This window comes from Camarhynchus parvulus, chromosome 3 (genome assembly GCF_901933205.1).
Source record: "Camarhynchus parvulus chromosome 3, STF_HiC, whole genome shotgun sequence".
Classification (NCBI taxonomy): Eukaryota; Metazoa; Chordata; class Aves; order Passeriformes; family Thraupidae; genus Camarhynchus; species Camarhynchus parvulus.
In genome coordinates this window covers 31781470-31802225 of record NC_044573.1, presented here as the reverse complement: position 1 = coordinate 31802225, position 20756 = coordinate 31781470, and the positions used below count along the sequence as shown (strand labels likewise).

The 20756-nt window shown below is 36.8% G+C and overlaps 1 protein-coding gene across 3 annotated transcripts in view; it reads left to right on the top strand.

The window, feature by feature from the left end:
- Positions 1 to 20756, top strand: part of AKT3 (AKT serine/threonine kinase 3) — a 152780-nt gene that overhangs the window by 60766 nt on the left and 71258 nt on the right. For 2 of the 3 annotated variants that reach the window (XM_030946131.1, XM_030946130.1), the window contains exon 3: positions 17841 to 17966. In XM_030946131.1, the coding sequence (XP_030801991.1) occupies positions 17841 to 17966 (126 nt within the window). Of the gene's footprint in view, positions 1 to 2825; positions 3649 to 17840; positions 17967 to 20756 lie in introns of those variants that run through there. The other variant, XM_030946132.1, reaches the window with a different exon arrangement.

Here is a 20756-nt window from a genome sequence, read left to right as displayed (position 1 = left end):
CCCTCCTGACATGCTGTTTGAGAAACACTGCATCAGTATTAAAAGATAAAATTAATGTAGTTTCTGGTGTGTTTCATGATCTTTCTTAGCTGGCCACTGCCTTTGCCACTAGTTTGGCACTTTCCTACAGAGTATCATGGAAAGTTAGAGCTCTGTTACTGAATGTGCACTGTCTGCATAGCTCAGTTGCTGTGGTTTTTTGTTTTCTCATTGTATTTTTAAACCCATTAGGTCCACATTTTTCTAAGAGAATGTACTGATTCATGGTAATGAAGTAATTTCTTCATATTGTTTTGACATATTAAGTAAATGGAGTTCTTTAAAGTCACTGTAAAGGCACTTTCTTTAGTGTGCTTTTTGTCCTTGAGTTCAAAATACAAATGTTGTCTCTGTGGCGGCACAATCACAGATGTAGGGAGCTAAAGGTATTGTGTAAATCAGTTAATTGTTTTCCTTAAGTGAAAGCAAGAGTGTTACTATTTTTGCACTTTCACCTAAGGAGCAAACTTGCAAGAAAGATGAAACTGGGCAACAGGAGCATCCTTTTACAGAGAGGTAGGCAACAAGAAGCTGTTGGTGCCTGTCTGGGTGTTTGTGCAACCAGCAGCAGGTGCACATGCAGCCCTCCCACTTGGTACTCACATAACCAGGTAGGTCCTTTGGGCAGATGTCTGTCCACTGTGTCATGGAGAGAGGGAAGTTTTGAAAACAGTATCTAAAGGATGATTTAATTTTTAAATCTAATCAGATCAAATGGTACACTGCTAATGAAGGGGGAGGTTCAGGTAGACCCTGCCTGGAACACAGACCCCTTGATACCTTGTGATGAATTCAGAAAGAAGATGATTTGCCAGCTGATGGGATCAGTTTATCTGATCTTGCAGGAAGCTGTTCTATTTCTGCCGTGCTCCACCCCCTCTTTTTTTACCTATTGGGCTAGTGAGCTGCTCAAGTGGCAAATCAGACAAGAAAGACCACAGGGCAGCAGGACTGGAAGGAGGAGGATGATGATGAGGAGGAAGAATTTCTCCTCAGCTGAATCAGCTGAGGCGGTGTCATAGGGAGGAGTAGAAGGCTTAGACAAACTTCATTAGAGAAGCCCTTTCTTTGAGCTGGAGGTGCAGGCAGAACTCCCTTCTGTTTTTAAACTCCTCCACTGAAAGGAGCTTAAATTAAGGTAAATCCTTCCTTAGCCTCAGATATTGTCAGCAATTTAAATTTAAGGAATTATAGAGTGATTAAATCACTTTATCCTGCAGGTTTTAATGATGGCAAATCAGATATATTTATAAAATATAAGCTATTTATTGTAACAAATTAACAGATAGAAGATCTTAATCAGAATTACTACACAGTGTAAAAGCTAAAAAATACCAGTCAGCTGTAGTATAAAATAAGTGATGTAGTGCACTATATTAAAGAAATTATGCTAAAGCAATTAAAGCTAGTGGAAGAAACATTAGGTGGAGGTTTTGATGTATCTCACCACACTCTAGGCATAAGTACTTCTCTCTCTTTCTCTCAGTACTTGGGAAATGACTAGAGAGGTGTCCCAAACTCCACAGGAGAAACTCCAGACATTTCAAGAAAGGGATGTGGAAGAATCTAGCTTGTATGAAAGTAGACTGGACTTTTATAGCCTAAAGAGGTTGACCTGCCAGTCATAGGCCTCCAGGTCAGTTTAGCAGCTTATCTGTCAAGTCTCACTTCAAAGGGGCAGATGTGTGTTTGAAGCTGGTAAGCCAGGCCAGCCTTTTAGCATATTCAGCACCAAAAAATACCCCTATGGCACCACGGTAGCTCCCCATAGAGAGCTTGCATTGCTTTGTCTTGTGACCAGATTCCGGGCCAAGCAGATCAACTTTTTCAGGGCAAAGCATCCTGCTATTTTTTTTTAGGGAAAAATTTCACCTGGAATATACTAAATGGTTTTGCTGGAGCTAGGGGAGTCTGAAAAATGAGGTTTGTTTCAGAATCTTGTAGAGGGCTGGAGTTTTTCTGTAGCTTACTGATCATTGATCCCTTGACACATGCCCTTCTGCTGCCGCTTACAAAAATGGTAAGTGCATTAGAGAACAGTCAGATCTCTGGGAAATGTTTCTCCCCTTAATCATGGATTGTCTGAAGAGAGGTTGCTCTCTGTAAATGAATAATCATATCACTGACTTTCAGTCATTTCCTATCAAACTCTTATCTGAATCTGTTATTCCCTACTAAGCTGTCACTGAAAACTCAATATTCTTTAATATTAAGACTAAATATGCCTAATGTATCTAAACTAAATAGTCATGATATAAAATTTAACTGAATTAAACTGTAGACATTCAGAAGGCAAGGTTTTGTTAAAACTGTTTCAGCTGTGCTGCTGATGCTTGGCATTCTTGTGTGCCCACTCAGTAAGCAGAAAAGTGGAAGTCTCTTCAAGGAGATGAAAAATTTGTGTCACTTCTCCTGCTGTGGAGCCTGTATTCCCTGGTGGATGTCAGCATGGAAAGATGCATCAGCATCATAACGGGCGCTCATCTGCAGCACGAGCCCCGGAAGACAAAGCAGCGTTTTACCTCTCGGGATTAACAAACATGTGGCAGCTTTGGTGGTGCTGTTTGGTAGTCAGGTGATAGACTGGCCATATGTCCTCATACCTCATTCTGCCATGAGATTCCCCCCCTTTGAAATTTTAAATAAAAGCATAGCTTTATTTGGTTGTTGTTTGTTCCAGTTCTTATGTCACAGATTTGAAATTCTACAAGATCTGTTAAGAAGTTCTGTACCCAAGTTTTTCCCACTCAGTATTGGAAAGGACATACAGAAATTATTGTAGAATGTAGATGACTTGCATCCTAAGAAACTTAGGCATCTATTTAGGCTTTAAATAGGAAGATGGATGTTTAAGAGTTCTTTGGGCACTTACACAGCTCTAATCCCTTCCCATAGTACAACTTGGTCCTTCTGACAGCACCATGCTCCCAAATTGCATAGGAAAAAAAGAGAGAAGGACAAAGCTCTCTTCAGACAATTAAAACTTCCATCCAGGTGATTAAGAGTCCCCATCTCTGTCTCTGGGGTTTCAACCAATGATGTGAGGATTTGACAAAAGAAGAATAATTGTTTAATAATGTTTTGTAGTGGGGAGAAATGGAAGTATCAAAGGCTGGCTTCAAAGTATCATGATGTTAAAATATTGAATTTAAAAATAACTGCAAGCATGGAGAAGTTGTGTTTTCTGTCTTGTAGTGCTTTATCACTGCCATTTCTGTACTCTGAGGAGATAATTTGTAGTTCATTTAAAGCAAATTAGAAAATATGAGTGTTACATCAGTGTAATGAAAACATCATTATTAAAGGCTGAAGGAAGTATAAAGTATAGATTTCACCTCACTCTTACATGGTTATCCAGTACAGATCAGGTCCTTGTATTTCAACTATTTAGATTTTACCTAATTTGTTATTTTTAAGGAGAGTTTCAGCTATGATTCTTAAGGAGTTCTCTAAGCCGTTAAAATTAAAGCAAAACACACAACTACCTTCAATAAATGCTTTAATTAAAATGGACATTTCTGAACCTTCTACAGACAATACCTGCTCAGATGTGACAGCATTTGTGACATCACCAGTACAGACTTGCACAAGGATTTTCAAGTCAGTGTTGTAAGTTTCCATTTCATTTTTGCTAATTAGAGAATTGTGCCGTTTATTTTCTAGAGGGAAAAAAGTCACTAAAAGCGTATCAGATTTGTTTACTTAATTCAATAGAAATGCAAATATATTTTTTTGAAAATTACAGTTCCTTATGGGTCCCTATTATTTTGGTGTCACAAATGTTAAATATTTGGTACCAGTTAATTATTGTATGTATAATCAGAATTTCAGAAAAGCCAGATGTATGAGGAGATTATCAGTGTTTTCTCATGTATGAAATTTCACTTCTGCATTGAATAAACTAATTGTAGAGTTTGCTGAGTAAGGTCATCCTATAAGTTACTAGACTGTTTTGGAGGCTATGTCATTAAGCATTTTTCAGCAGTCAGATCAGGAGGAAATTTTATGCTAATAACAGGGAAACCTCAAGATTGGTCTGTTAGTGAAAAAAAGAGTAACAAACTTCATCCTGAGCTTGGTGAGATAAATTTGTATGTCTCGTCAGGTCAGTCATCTTTCAGTTCCATCTTGTGGCTGGAATTTTGGGGATTATATTTTATAGCTGTATTTTAAAAGTTTTTTAAATGACTGAAAAGGATGCAAAAATGTTGTGCTAGTAAAATGCCAGTGCTGAAAATTTTGCATTTTTGCTTCTCAGTCAAGCTTTCTTATAATTAAGAGGCTGGAAAAACTTGAAACAAAGGACCTCTTAACACCTCATTTGCCTGAATATTTATTGGAATTGTAAAATAATAAAATAGTGCAAAATAAATTAATGTAAAACATGTTTATTAGAACTGAACTGTGTAATGGTTCTTATGGGGGAGTTATGAGCTGTTTTATTAAATTTAAGGCAGTGAAAGCTTTTAGAAATATGTAGAATTCTGAGGTTATAAATTAGTTGGGGATTTCTTTTTTTTTTTTTTTTTGCTTCTTTATTTTTGATCTGTAAATTTAAACAACTACTGATCAAGTTGTTCTTATCTTCTTAGCAGTACTGTTAGGATAGGACATATTTCACAGCTAACTCAAAATTTCAATTTATATTGGGATCACTAAGTTGTTAAAGTTTTGCAATATTGCTAAATTGTAATAACTATTTCACAAATACATGTAGAAGTATTGTATTTCTAGCTTTTCTAATTGTGCATTTTAAGTGATTTTTCAGTTATTTGTCAGAGTACAGAGATTTGTATAGTTTAGACATTTTTAATTTATAATTTCTGTATATATGTGTAGAGTAAATGACAGAGTATATTCTGACACATATGTCAGGATATAATTTGGTTGTATAGAATGTGCAATTGTATTAGGGAAGTTCTTGGTTTAACAGTTTGTCAGAATCATCGTTGCCTCATTGCTTAGACATGCAGCTGATCTTCGAAACCTGAATCACTTGAACCTGATTTTCTAGCTTGACTGGAAAACAAGAATTGCACTCACAAGGCAGAGCAGCAGTCTGATTAATTAGTAGTTAATCTTCCCTAAGTTCATGCTGATGCCCCTTCTCTTTTGCATCGTTCTTGCCCCCAGCCAATTACTCCCATTTTTCCTTTGTGCTGATACTAGCTGTAAACCTAAAATTGTTTTGATCTGGTCAAAACCTTTTTTCTTGGGGTGTGCTTTTTTTACACCTGTCTTAGCCATGTGGGTGCCAGTGCTGATGCAGTGGAGTGGGACATGGGACACACTGCATGCTTCCTCTGCAGCTGCTCCTCACCTTCCCAAATGGTCTGTCCTGGTATTACTATTGTTACTGCATTTGAGGTGAGCCAAAGTGGCCAAGGACTGGGACTTTCATTCACCATCAGTACTCCTGCCTAGTACCTGATTTGTGCTAGAACAAAAGATGCTTAGCAATTAAAGGAAGAACATGCCTGTGTTGAATGTTTACTCCGATTTCCTGATTGTGAGATTTTTGTTTTTTTAAGAAAAAGTGCTCACACAAGTTTGGAAATGTGTCACAGCATTCAAAGAGAGGTTGGTTTTTCCTAAAGGTGCTGGTAGAATTGGGTGCTGAATTGGTGGAAGAGTGGCTGCATTGCCATGGTGCAAACCACTAGTTTTGTGGTGAATTTATACCATTCTAGGACTGTGGATACAAAATGTTTGAAAATCTTTTCCTGAACTCTTCTGAAAATGTGTTCCTGTTAAATGACTAATACTCTGCTATTGGCCATTTGTGTTGTTAAACCCTTTTGTCGTAGTCCTTCCTTTGAAAGTGAAGCCTAATCCAGTCTTTCTCTCCTCACTCTGCTTCTCTTGCCTCTCTCTAACTCTGGTTATTTCTCTGTGTGTATGTGTTTTGTCTCTGAAGCACTTCTGTTGTCTTTTCTTTTTAAAATATGTAGTTCTCAAAACTGTAATTTATTTGTTTACCTTGGAATGATACTTACAGTGTTTGTAAAATTCCGTAACTTTACAAATGAGAATATTTTCCTTTCCTCTCAGTGTTGCATACTTGAAAGAGGGTTATATTAATTGTTCTTTAGTGGTTAATCTAAAACTAAACAGTGTGTGAGCATTTCAGGTTATTTCTGTAACTGTTTATTAATTCAAGTAATTCTTCACTGTATTTCATCTGGTGTTTCTCAGCTCACTGGCATAGAGTTGCCACTCTGAAATTCTTCACATTCCTAATAAACTTGAATAGTTGTACTGTCAGGTAGTATATGCAATGGTAACCCTAGATTCTTGTATATATTGACTGAAAATGCTCCTAGCTTCATGGATTGAAAGTTGAACATTAGACTATGTAATCCTATTTTGATCTCCTCGTTTTGCCCAATTCACTTTCTCTGTTCTGTTCCACCACATTTTTTTTCATTCACACAATTAGTTTCTTTAAACTTATTAAAAGCCTTTTGTAAAAGATTAAATAGATTGTGTCAGTCTCCTTCCATTATATTTTCTTGATATACTTGAAGATAGCCCATTTGATGGACATCATTTTTCTATTCAAAAGCAGTGTTGCCTTGTTTATCTTACATAAGTTTGTGTTATTTGTGTGATTAAAGCTAGAATTTTAAAGTGTTTTCTTTGATTGCCATCCAGCCAAGTGACTTGAAATTTTCAAGGTTTTTTTAAACTTTTTTTAATTTTTTTCTTTTTTTCCTTGGGGCTGTGGGGTATAATTCTCCCTTTAGAATCCTTCAGTCAAACTGTTATCAAGGAAGGATAGCTGTTTTCTGTCTGTAGCTTTCACCTCAGTTAAAATTTCTTAGTAATTGTGGATGTATTCTGCCTAGTTCTGGGACCCTTTAGTAACCTAACAGTCAGCTCCAATACCTCCTTTTTGATCTAGAGTGACTGAAAGTATTTTTCTGTTACCTGAAGTAGATTCTGTTGTTGTCTTCTGAGGTAAAAACCAATAGAAAGAAAGTGTCCTGGTGTTTTGCAAATATATTATGCTCAGCTGCAGACTTCATTTCATGTCTGGTTAATTTTTCCCCAAATTTCCAACTCCTAATCTGTTTGAGTTTCTTATTTTCCTTGCTTGGAAGTTTATGACATCTTATTTTCTGAAAACAGCACTTTAAGATTGATTAATTTTACCATTTCACTATAGTGTTTCTTTACGTAAAGAAACCTACATTTTCCCAGCTCTACTCAGCTGGTTCCTTATCTTGTGTGATTCCATGATTACTTGGTTATAAGAATGGGGTGAAAAGCTGGAAGTATGTGCTAAGGAGCAAGCAGATCGTAAGGGCTGGATGGTATATTTTCCAAATTTTGCAGGTCCTTATGAATTAAGCGTTTGGTTTATTAACAAAAACATTTCAAAGGATGATCCAGGAAGAAAATGGGGGTGGAGTAGAGGGAGTGCATTTGAAGTCTTTGTCTCCCTCCCGTGCCCTGTGTTGAAGTTCAGTTTCACCTTTAATTTACAGAGTAGTTTCTGTCCCAAATATAGTGGAAATGAAATATTTTCTGGTTACTCTTAAATGGTTCTTGACTTAATTTCTCTATACTGCATGGATGAGAAGAAAAATACTTCCTGCTGATATGTTTTAGAGCCAACAGTATCAAGGAGTATTAGTGTCAATAAATTACTTCTCTGAACTTTACCATGTGTGATATTTAGCCAGTTTGAGAGAAATAAAAAAAGTCCTTGAAGTGGACACTATTTAAATTCGGGGGCATGGGATTTTCCAATTAATTGGATTGCTATGGTAGGCCAATATATTAAGCACCGGCAGTTTTGCTGCTAATTACACACAACTTCTCTGGAGTATCGGATATTCAGATCCATTTTATGAATATGGTAGGGAGAATAACAACTGTAAAACAAAGCACTGTGCATGTAAGTGACTGTTAGCGTGTATTTCAGAAGGGATAAATGCTCACCATATGGTACAATTACTGTGTCCAAGTTTTCAAATTAGCTTCTCTCATCCTCCTTATTACTGTCTTTAAAAAGAGAGGAAAAAAACCCAACATGATTTATCTACTCTGCAGCAGAACTCTTGACGCAAAACAGCAGCCCAGTTCTGTCCAGTTTTTTTTTTCCTAGCATAATAGAGGCTGTCGGACTTTTTTATACTAATTACTGTGTGAGCCTCAGATGAACCCCCTTCAATTCACAGGGCTTTGTTAAGGGAGGAGCTGTCAATGTGTCTGCCCGTTTGCAGCTGTGCTGTGGCTTTAGCTTGCTTAACATTATGCTGCTTTTTAGACTTGACAGAAGGGATTTTTTTTTTATTAAGGCAAAGCAGCCTTGTAGCGAAATGGTTTAAGCAGCTGCATTGTGGGGAAGCACAAAGAAGTTATTATTGTGTCTGTTTAGGGGGGTTGGATGGAGGGGGGAGATATTCGGCTGCTGTTGATGCCGATTGTTGACTTGCCATCTGCCAGATAGGGAGAAGAAAAAAATGACAGCTCCAGCAGGGTGTTCAAGAGGTTGTTTGGAGAGACGCATAAACATGTGCAGATGTCGAACTGAATAATGGCAAGAACTTGAGACGGTTTATGATGCTGCTGTTGTGTGTGCATATACAGAATGAATGTATGTGGAGATTTGGTTAGGAGGAGGGTACATATTAATTATCATTGTCCCCCACCGCCTCCTTTACTTCTGTTAATTAGTTCAGGAGTTTAATATCTTCCCTCCCTCCGTTGTTTATTCCTAAAAAGAGCCTTTTCTTGCAATAGGGAAGAAAACTTCTGATTTCTCCATGTGGTGAGCTTAAAAAAAACCCCAAAGCAATAAATTAACAAATTTGGTACTTGTGGATGTAGAAAGAGTAATGTAGTTATTTCAGTCTCAGACATTTGGGGGACAGGTGCTTTGCAAGTTCTTACATAGCTTTGTCTGTCTGCTACAAGGCTGGTACATTGCATACCCCTACTTCTGCACCCTGAGCTTTTCTTATGCAGAAAGTGCCAATTGGTGATTGCCTTGTACTATAGAGTATGCTAGGGGTTAGAATGAGATTAGCAACTAATTTTCTCTTTTGCTTGATCTTATTTTCAGTTTGTTCTCTGAAGGCAAGGAGCTGGTCAGGCATAACTTACATTTTCCTGTTTGACAGTTGCACATAAAATAAATTTGGATCACTCCATAGGAATATAGTTTTCTTTCTTTCAATAAAATCCTTTCTTATTTCTTGTTCAGTGGTTATGGTGAGTTTCCAGGATACTGTGAAAGAAATGTGAGAAAGGATATAAGCATAGAGGGAAATTAAGTTAGCCCAGAAAGGCTAAATGAAAGCATTGTTATACAGGTGATCTCTTACTTAGAAGATAAAAGTGGAAACTTTAAAATAATGCATTTTCTTCTGTAATATTATGTGATATTCAACATTCAGATATCTGTATTGAACTGAAAAGTGGAAAGAGTGGTTGAGGTGCATTGTGGATATGGATTGCAGACATGTCTTCATGTTATCAGTATATATCAGGGTATTTTTGGTCATTTACAGCATGACTTAAATATTATTGGAATGAACCTTACCAGTGCTTCCCACCAAGGCCTTACCAAAAGTCAAGGAGCTCCTTTTTATGGTCGCTTCCATCTTAAATCTAATAAGCATCTGTAGGTCCTTGAGAACAATAACTACTGATGGAGCATTTGATGTGCCCTTCTGTTATCACTGGCAGAGTGGGAGATGTCACTTTTGGATTATGTCTGTTTTAACTGAAAATTCAGGTGTGGCTGCCTCCTGCCCAAATACTGATTTCTGCATCTGAGCCTAGACGGAGGTCACCAGCACTGCAAATGGAGATTTGCTTTTTGCCTTTTCGTTGGGTTGTTGGTTCTTCTTCCCAGAATTGTGGTTTTTTATGTGTTCCATCACTGCTGGTGGGAAGCTCAGTTACTCTGGGCAGTGCTGCAAGGCTGGGTATCATGAAGCACTTCCTGCAACCAAAGAGATCTCCTGATGTGTGCAGCAGTAATGGGGTCTTCCAGCTCAAGCACTTTGAGGAATGCTTGGGCTTATCTCGTACTGATTGTTGCAAATGGTACAGGCTAAGTGACAAAGCAAAAGGGTTGACTTCAGTGATGTGCCTTGAGGAAGTAACGTAGATGAATGGTGCTGGTGCTGGCTTTTTGGCACCTAGCAAGGTTTGAGCCTAGGAGCACACCTAGTGACAAGGAGAAAGTTCAGAGGAGCTATTTTAAAATTATTGCAATGTGCCAGTTTTAAAAGTGAGAGAGTTTGCTTTGTGAAACATGCTAGCAAGTGTACCAGTTTTAAGGGGTAAAAAGTCACATAATTTTTGACAACACATGTATCTGTTAACGAAACTCAGTTGAATGATAATGCTATTGTCAAACTCACCATATTCTTTTGCAAACAATGGACAGTTGGAAATCTCTTGTGTAAATCGTTGTTAGCTGTTTTACAAAATGCTGTAAGTAGATAATATGAAGAAGATGTTTAACTCAACTTAGCCACATGTAAAAATCAATTGTATTTTAATCATCTGATTTAATACATTTTTACCAAGTACATGAATTTAAATTGTTGCTGCTGTAACTGTCTTATTCTCTGTAATTTATAGATTAATATTTGAATACTTGTCCTACTCTTAAAATATTTTCAGAACCTGAAAAAATCCCTTGGTCTACTAGCACTTAATAAAAGCAGAAGAAAAGAAAGTAGTACTTTTTCTGTTATACAAAGTACCACTTGATGCTGATCGTGCTATATTAAAATATATATAAATATTTTAAAAATATTTAAAAGTTCTGAGAACATTAGCTATAAAAATATGTGAAACAATATTTAGAATGCCTGTGTTTAAACAAATACAGTTTAACACTATTAAAAATAAAAAAACTGCTCTGAAAACCATTTAAATAGTGCAGAATTTTTGGGCTTTTATCCTATATTGCCTTGTTCAAGAGAGATATTTAGAAAATGTGAGCAGCGATCCTAAATGTTTCCAGAATACAGACCTTGGTTTTCCATTCCTGAATAGCAAGCATATTTAGAAAATATTGATCACCTTTGTTGCTCAGAGATGCTGATGCAATACAGGACTCTGTTGTTCCAGACAGCATGTGCTAATAGCAACTGCTATTTAATTTATTTATTGTTCTAATTCTTATCCTTCAAGAATGAAGGGGAAGTGAGAGTGATGTTGAAACTGGCAAGTTTTTCTTCCTGCTGGCTCACAATGGGCATGGTAAAGGTCAATTCTCAATTTGTCAGGATGTCAGCTCACTCAATATTTCTGGTATGATTTTTTAAAAGGACAAAATTGCATGCATATGAAAATGAACATTTATTTTCCATGTGTTGCCAAAACACATTAGTAATTTTGAGTGGATATTGTCGATGCCCAATTTCAAAACTGCATTTATGTGTGAATAATGGTGTGTCTGTCCCTCTGACATTGAATACTTTCCTCTAGATTTTTTTTCACATTTTAGAGAAAAGATTATTAATGCAACAGGAAATCATTGAATAAATAGCAGGGGCTGAAGTGCTGCTGCATTTGTACAAGATAGGACAATGACTCACTCCACCAGTCATAATGAAAAAACCATGGTGGCTGGTGATTTGAACCCTAGAACCCTGGAATATGTTTGTACATTGCATTCATAACCTGAGGGGAGGAAAACCCACAGTAAGAGCAGGAGAGTCTTTCCACTGGGGAGACTGGTACTCCCCATCACTTCAGAGGTGCACCTGTAACCCTGGAGAGCTGCTCCGTGGCTTCTCCCTGCCTGTGACTGCACCTCTGCTTGGAAGGAATCTGCTTTGCTAGGAGGAACCCTTCTCCTTGGTCACTACTTAGTGCTGCCTCAGGAACAAAGAATCTACTGTTTGCCAGCTCTTCAGTGCATCTGGGCTGGCATGGAGGACAGAGGCTTGTCCCTGCTTTCCTCCCCCCTTGCTCAGCTGAGACACTTCTGGAGCTCACATCTGAGGCTGCTCGCTTCTTTCTGCAGAATATTTACATCTGTGGGGTTTCCACTGGTTTCTGGCCAGATACCTGTAAATAGCTGGGCATAAATTGAGCAGTCGTCCATCTGAGCTGAATTATTGAGATGTTGTGGACAGTGAAAGGCACTTGAACTTTCTCACCTAAACTTCCCAATTTGCAGGAAACTTAATGGAAACCTAGCTGTGGTATAAGCTAATGGCCACATGTATCATGAAATGTTTCCTGTTTCTCAGCTGAGACTGGAAAAATTCATTTGTCTAATTCAAGTACAGATGTGCTCAAAATGTCATTCAGCATTACTGGGAACTGTGAGAAAACAGTATAAATAAATAATCACCATCTCACGGTGTAAGAGAGAATCAGAAAGTGGTAGTTCCAAATTCTGCTTTTCTTTGAACTGCCAGCAAGTACTTATCAGAGGGCATCTAATAAAAATACCTTTTAAAATCCTAAGGCATGTTAGGAAAAAATCGCAGTTTTATTTAAATTTTTACTATGCAATAAGATTTTGTAAAATACTTTGCCTAATACATTCTTACATATTTACATTAGACTGAAGGACATAAATGGTGAGGATTGGTATATTTTTTAGTTATCTTAAACACTCATTTCTTATGAAAGCTTTGAACTGTGCTGCAAATTTCTTATAATGAAATTAAAAATAAGTAAATATTCTAATAGAAGTGCTTTGCATTTACTTAGTGTCTACTGACTTAATCAAATAGTCTGCTGATGCTTCCAATCGTGTGTTAGGTAACACTGCCCTCAGAGGGCCAAGGTAAGGAAATTCAATCTCAAAACCACTGGCACTACTTCTGATAATTTTATTTGACCTGACGTTAATGACAGTTGCTTCTTTAAAAAAGAAATTGCATATAATTGTATGATTTACTTTTTATAATGTTGTTTAATGCTCTTTGATAAATTCAGGTTTTTTCCCCATCTATTTATTAAATGTTATTGTAGGGAGTTTGATCTAACAAAAAAAGTGCCTTAAAAAAAAAAGAAAGGGAGACAATGTTTGTGTAATATTTCTATTAAATCCATTTGAGTAAATTGATGGAACAGACAAGAGGCAGAATTTTGCTGTGTTCTCTTTTTGGAGGGTTTTTTCCCCTCCTTTTTTTTTCCCCCCTTAAATCTCACTTATGTCTGTGTGGCAGCTGTTGCTTCTTTTAAGGAAGCAAGTTTTTGAACTCAGGTTTCTGTTGCTTATCAGCACTGTATATTAAAGACATTTCCTTCACACCTCTGAAACCATTTACATATTGAAAAATGTAGATGTTTTGCCGAAGTGTTTTTTTAAAATACATTGTAAAATAATAAGATTAATTTAAAATTACTAATTAATTTTTCAATAATCGCTAAATTTCCACATGCTTAAGGATTACAAATGGTGAGACTAACAACAGCAACTGCAGGATCTGAGGTGAAATACGTGTTTGAAGGGAGAATTTGAGTTGTGAGGTAAATTTAAAAAAATTTCAAACTTTTGGGTGATACATTTGTCTAACACAGATTTTTTTTTACTACTCATATGATTTCTTAGAAAGCTCTCCTTTCTGAAGCTTCTCAACAGTAGGAAAACTACCAGCATTGCATCACTGGAATAAATGTAGTTTGTGAAATGTCCTGAAGGCAGGTTTCTTGTTACTGACTGTCAAAGGCAAAAAAAGAAAAATCATTAAGGCTGCAGTACAGAGGCAAATAAAGAGGCAGCCACGAGGGTCATGTTCTAAACAAACCTTCATTAAGCACTCTTTGTTGCTGTTGTTAGCCAGTGTATTATTAAATACAACATTAATTAAAGAGTTGCATGTTACGAGGGTGCTTTTTGCATGAAGTTCAGATTGAATTTTCATGTGCTTCATGAACATACTGCTGTCTTACTTAATCTTTTGAGTGTATTCTCTCAGTAGTTATTAAAAAAGCAGACCCAACAACATAAAATTTGTATTTTGTGTGTATGTATTTATTGTCTGTATGTATCAGCAAGATGCATATTCTAGTGCCACTTTCCTCAAGTAGCTTAAAAAATTTTGCCTAGAATTAAAATTATGTAGGATATACTTGGTTTTCTTTGCTGCAGTAGTTGCAATTAGAGACCTCTTCTTACTGTCTAATAAACAGATCCTAAAAGAATGTGGTTTTCAACTTAGAAGGGTGTAAATTTAGGCAAAACAATAATTTAACTTACATTAACTCAGCAGGAAGGATACAAACTGATTATTGCTCTATGGCAGATCCACTGCTTTTTAAAATACTGCAGCTCCATTTTATTAAATTGTCAGGATATCTTGTGTTTTGGTTAGCCTGCCTCTCATAGGATTACTTTTCACTTGATTTGAGAAATTAATGAGAATTTCCTCTAGGTTACTTGTGTTAAGGTGTTTAATAAGCATACATTGTAAATATCTTTAAAGTGATTTAATATTGATAATACTGGGAAATACCCTTCTTTTAAATACAGGGCTGCTAGGTTAGAAGACATGTGGAAGTGTTTTTTCTTTTCAAATACTCTGCTTTGCTCTAGCATTTTTTGAATGGCGAATTTCTTTCAAGGGGTATCAGTAAGCGTGCGTATTAAGAAGTATGGACTAAAATGTTTTTCTAACTTTAGGCAGGTTATGTAAAAGGAATGCAGTTATAAGAGAGCACCTAGAGTGCATCTTGAGAGCCCTTAACCCACTTGAGCAGCTAAGTGAACTGTTCACTGATAGCACCGTTTAGTCTTCAAAAGTGTTCACCCATTTGTTAATTAAATTACAAAATAAATATAGGGCAGATGATAAATATTCACATACAGGCCTTGGAGAGGAATTAGACTATTAGTATTTTCAAGACAAAACCAAGGTTTGTGTGTTTGTATAGAAAAAGCAGTACTTTTGAAAAAGTAGTCTGAGCATGACTCATGTTGGGAGAAACATTCTTCAAAGAAATATGTCTGTGAGACAGATATATGGATCCTTATGAAGCCATAGTGTTTTTCAATTGTTTTTAAATTGCTTTTTCTGTGTCAGGCTCTAGTTTGTAGAGCGAAGACAGAGGTACAGCCATGCTCATAGGTAGACTGGTACACGCCTGTCCTATGATTAGCTTCTATCCAGAGCTGCTAACTCTCTTCAGAGGAGCTTGAAAGTGCTGTTCTGTTCTTCTAAAGTTTCTTCTCCAGGCATAGCATCAGCTGCATAACTCAGCAGGTGATTAAAAATCTGCCCAGTTTTCTGATGAAGAGAATCTGTGTTTGGCTCCTCCTGGGTACTCAACCTTGAGTGTTGTCCTAAGCAGTGAAGAGGGAGTAAGCATTAGAGGAGTGTGTGCTGAGTCTGTGAGGCCACCTGGAAGAATGGTCTCCTTTTCCAACAGGTTTCATTCTGGAGAGTGTATGTAAGCAAACAAAGGCTGCCATTCTTTCCTGAGTGACTATTAAGTGTACTTACCCTATCAGCCCTGATCCCTAGAGCAGAATCTGCTTATCTCCCTCTCCAGTTTATTCCTTGCAGAAAGAAGGACTCTCTTTGAAATCTGAGCCCTAAAACTGACCGGCTTTAGGCATGTTGATATTGTCTCCATGCTGCCCTTGAATTCTTCAGCGGGTGTAGGTGCCTGCCTTCTAGGTAAGGCTAAGATCTGGATAGATTGCAAACCCAGTAACAGGCACTTTCTCTCACTTACTCTTACAATGAAATGAGAAATAATTTATCAGAAAAATACAGAAGATTCTCTTTTTCATCCCTTTAAGAAGGCAACTAGGGTGTTAATATTTTTAAAACTTATATTGGATGATCTGATACATAAGGTTTTGTTTTGTCAACTATTGAGTCCATGCAAATTTCATAAAATTTGTTGCAGGGCATATTTTAAATATTTTTAAAATATGACTCATTCCTTTACTTAGGCCTATGGTTATTTCATGTTCAAGTATTCAGCAAACTTAATTTGTTTCTTTTCATGTAATGCTGATACAGTTTTTCCCTGTTGTTTGTGTTAAAGTTACACATTTGTTTCCCCACACTGCATTTTTGTTTCTTCTTCTTACAAAGTATCTTGTACCTGTTTGTTTTGATTTGGTTTTTATTGCATGCTTTCGTGGTAATTGGGATTTCCTGCTGTGAAATGAGCTCAGACTGGAAGCATCAGTAGGGATATTCCCAGCCAAACTAGAACCAGAGGCCTGAGATAAAGCTCTGCATCAATGCAAATGTAACTAGTGCCATATCTGCTCTATTCATTTAGTGGTCAAATTAAGTCACACTTGGACCTTCTCTACTCTTTCTACCTATGTGAAAATGTCTCTATAGCAAAGTCAAGCAAGTACCCTGCTATCTAGAAGCGGGACTCAATAGGAAGAGTTTTGCTACAAAAGCCAGCCTGAGTAACCCAGTGTTAATTGTTCTTTTCTCTTCTCCATCCTGTATTCCATACTTGCCTTCTCCGCTTAAATACATGAAAATTGGACATGTTAGTGGCTGCAGTTGGATTTGTTAAGCCATGGGTATTGTCAAAATCCTTACAAGCTGTGCTCAAGTTCATCGAGGCCATGTCAGCAATTCCCATGTTGAACTTCAGTGACAATTAGCTGAGTGCTGTGATTGAAAGGTGAAGCTGCAATGAATGAATTTTTAGATTACCCTTTAATGAAGTAACTTCTATGTTAGATGGATATAAACTTCTTCCTGACTTTTGAATGGCCGAAAAGCTGTGTAGCTGTGACTGACAAGGTGCTGAGGTGGTAAAGGGCACTGCCAGGCTGGGCCTTAGCCCACAAGCAGTGCAACCCTCAGGATGGTTCGTTCTGAGCATCTCACAAATGGTGAGAAGTCCTAGGTTCCGTGTTGGAAATTCTGCATTGTTAATACACTTTTTTTTTCTGAAAATATCCATGTGTATAATGATGAAAGTGACTTTAAATAAAGCTTTAGTAATAGTCATTATTTCCTTTGCAGAGTTTATAGAAATCAAAGATGAGGGAAGTTGGGCAAATCTAAACTAATGTGTACTGAACTGAGTATTTGCAGTCTAAAAATGAAATTGTTACTGAATTTTCTGGTGTGACATTGTAAAGTATAATAGTATTAAGGAAATTTTTTACCCTTAATAGCAAATAAGTGGCATTAATTAAGGAGTTGTGTGTTCTGTATGTTTCTGATCCGAAATTCCTCATAGATTCAGAATTGAGAATCTTTTGCTCGGGCTGGGGTAGGGGAAAGGTGGTATGGTAGGTTTATTGGTGGACTTACCTCATAGAAGATAATTGCCTTTATTTTTTCTTGTTTATTCCTTTTTCTTTCAGTTATATTTTTAAAGTATATTTTGTGTAGGTTTTTCCATTACCCTCAATTTCCTTGTATTTCCTTAGGGTATGTTTTGAGAAAATTAATGAATTTTGGTTTGGCTCAGCAGGGTAAGTGTTCTACCTTGTAGCAGTTCAGATTTCATTTGGTCATTAAAAGTCAAGCTGTAGAGTTTGGTTTTCTTCCCTGAAAAAAAAATTAATTATTTATGGTGTAAGCATGCAGGATATTTGAACAGTATACGGTGATAAAATTCAGAATTATACAACATTAGTATACCATGCTTATAACTTCTTATTCCAGAGGCATTGTTGTAGAGTCCAGGTTTACCATAGCAATTCAATTTTCCCTTCTTTTGGACAGAGTTAAGGTTTTCTCTGTAAATTGAAAACATCTGAAAAGATTTTGGTATAACTAATGTTTGATGCTGATAGTATGATATGTTTTTTAATATTCAAGTTTGGGTTTTTTTCTGCAGTGTTAATGAACTTTTTTTTTCTTCTCCTTTAGGAGAATATATAAAAAACTGGCGGCCAAGATACTTCCTGCTAAAGACAGATGGCTCTTTCATAGGCTATAAGGAGAAGCCCCAGGATGTGGATCTGCCATATCCACTCAACAACTTTTCAGTGGCAAGTATGTATTTCCAGTATTTATTATTCTCTCAGCATATTGACAGATTATCTGCTACATATTGCTTCGTGTATAATTCAGAATTTATTGGTAACACTGCAAGTTTAGTACCATGTGCCATACTAATGCACCACTAGTCTTACATCCAGCTCTACAAGATGTATTTACAGTAGCATGGAAGAACCATTTGGAATGTTTTTAGATGTCTAAGTTCTCATTTTTTTGTGTGTGTGTCTAAAGTGTCTCTAAATAACAATGACATTTGACAAATGATGGCTGAAAGAAGAACATTCCTGGAAAGTTTACCTTTATTTAGATTGCTGACCTCTTCTCTGTTTTTCATTAGTATCTCTGAATTCACTTGAAAACTCAAATTAATTAGAAAATTATCTAGACTTTCAAATGACACAAAATCATGCTAAGTTATTTTTCTCTTGGATAATCAGGTAATCAGCTCTCCAGCCTGGTTAATGAGTAATTTCAAGCAATCAGACAATTTGCATATATTAACAAAGCCACAAAATGTGTATCTGTTGGATAAAGTGAAGATTGTGTGTTTTCCAAGAATGTTTCTAAAAGACAAATTTGTAGGGTTTTTGATCAGAGTGAGATTGGTGAGTGTTTCTGAACAGAAATGAAAGTATTTGAGGAGAAAAATTAAAGGGGAAAAAAATCTCTCTGAGTTGCAAATATCACAGCTAGAAACTTTCAGAGGAACAGTAGAAAATTCACCCAATTTCTTTCAAAAGTGTCCTAAGTGTGCTGCAATACAAAAAGTGGCAGTGTTTAGTTTTCTGGAGGAGTATAGGAGCCACGACAAGAGCATTTGTACTTAGGGAAAGGGTTCTCTTCCTGTTCACTGCTGAAGTTGGAACAAGTGCTACTGAGACTGAATTTTCCTATTTTCTTGATAAAATTGTACTTGAGACTGACTCAGCCTTTGTGTATGCAAAGTAATTTGTGTATTTTATTTGGTAAGAAAATAATCTTGTGCTCCAAGCCCATGTCTCATCTCACAGCTAGAAGAGGAAAACTTTGCATATTCTGATTGCAATAGAAAATGATATTGATTGTGCAAACCATCTAATAGCATTAGAGGCTTGTTTTTCCTTGTTGGTATTCATCATAGAAGCAGTGATGTCTTTTAAGTTGTTCATGTGAGTAGGAATTGACTAAATCACGGGCCATTATTAATTCCTTAGTTATTGCTCTGCATATTCTAACTACTCTTTTTTAGCAGGTAATATTTTTCTAGATACTTGGTCCCTGGTTTGCAGCAGAAAGACAATTTCTAGAAATACAGTGGGCTTTTCTGTCCTGCTTTACCATGTTCTTTATTGCATATTCTGTCTTCTCTTGCTGCAGCAACTAGAAGGGTGATCCAAATGGTAGTTCTGCTAAGCAAAGAAATACATAATTAGCAGTTATTATAGCATAATTACCAGTGTGTTGGTGCTGGTTTTGGTTGGAGTTTTTTTGGTTCCCGGAGGTTCTGTTATGTAATTCTGATATTAGAATGCTGTCCCTGAACTTTGCCTTGATGGAAAGGGAAAGATTTCACATTGTTTTCCAAAATGACACCATCACCACCCCCACCACCCCCCCCCCCAAAAAAAAAAAAAATCCTTTCTGCAACTAGCAAGTCTCATAGGTCTGATTCTTAGGCTGTGTAAGATAAGCATGCAATATTAATTGAAAAAAATCCAGTTTTGATAAGCATGACTTTTTCTGTTTTTCTGACAGGAAAAGGCATAATTTTATCAGAAATGTTGGCTGATCAGTGCAAGAATAGGGAGATGTAGCACTCGTCAAAAGAATCTCATGAAATTAAGTGGAGTGCCTGTGTAGAATTCACAGGATGAAAAGCAAACCAGGATGGTATTACACTCTAAATTGCAAGGGGCTATTTTATCTGTCATCTATTTTATCTGTCTGAAGATGAGCTCATCAGTAGGGCAAATAAACAAACAAAATTGCCGTATGAATGGATCACATCTCATGGGAAGTACCTGGTAAATGTTAAGAACTGGTCTCATGGCCTCTGATCCAAGAGTTCCTGAGCTGCTGCAGTAGGTTTGTGGCCACAAGCAGTGCAACATATTTTTCCTGTAATAGTGAAGTACGTTTTTCATAAATTACTAGCCAGGCAGATGGAGTGTGAGATCACTGTTAATACCATCTTGATTAGGTTGGCAGGGACTTAAAGATATGTCTTTACAGTCCTATCTTCATGTAATCTTTGTAGCTATCTGTAAAGTGAGAGTGTGGTCTCAGTCTACTTTTTGCTCTCCAAATGATAGACATCTTTGGCTCTTGCTTGCAATTTGTTATTTAAGCAGAAAAGGCCAAGGCTGTGGTATTATTTTCGTAGTACTGTTGGAGTTAAACTTGGGAATGTTTGCACAGTTCTACTTTGTATGATTCTTGTTGTGTAGTTTAAAACTTTCTTAAGCAGCTCTGTCAAGCTAGTTACTTCCATTGTGCAGATACCTTCCCACCTGTGTCCCCAGCCTTCCACTCCTGTGACATCAGCTTTACATTGCAAAAGTAAAGCTCTTTCCCAGGCATAGTATCATTTTCCCTAGCGTGGCTCCCTGATTCCTTCCAAGATAACTTTAAAGTTCCACACCTAAATATTTCTCTTTCTTTGGTCTTTTGTCATCTGTGAACTCCATTGGGAATGAAGAGAAGGCTGGAGAGAATGAAGTTATTTTACAGACTGCTAAAAGTGCTTCCAGTGATAAATATGTCTTTGCTAATAGAGCCTTTCTCATTGAGGGGTGTTTTGTCATA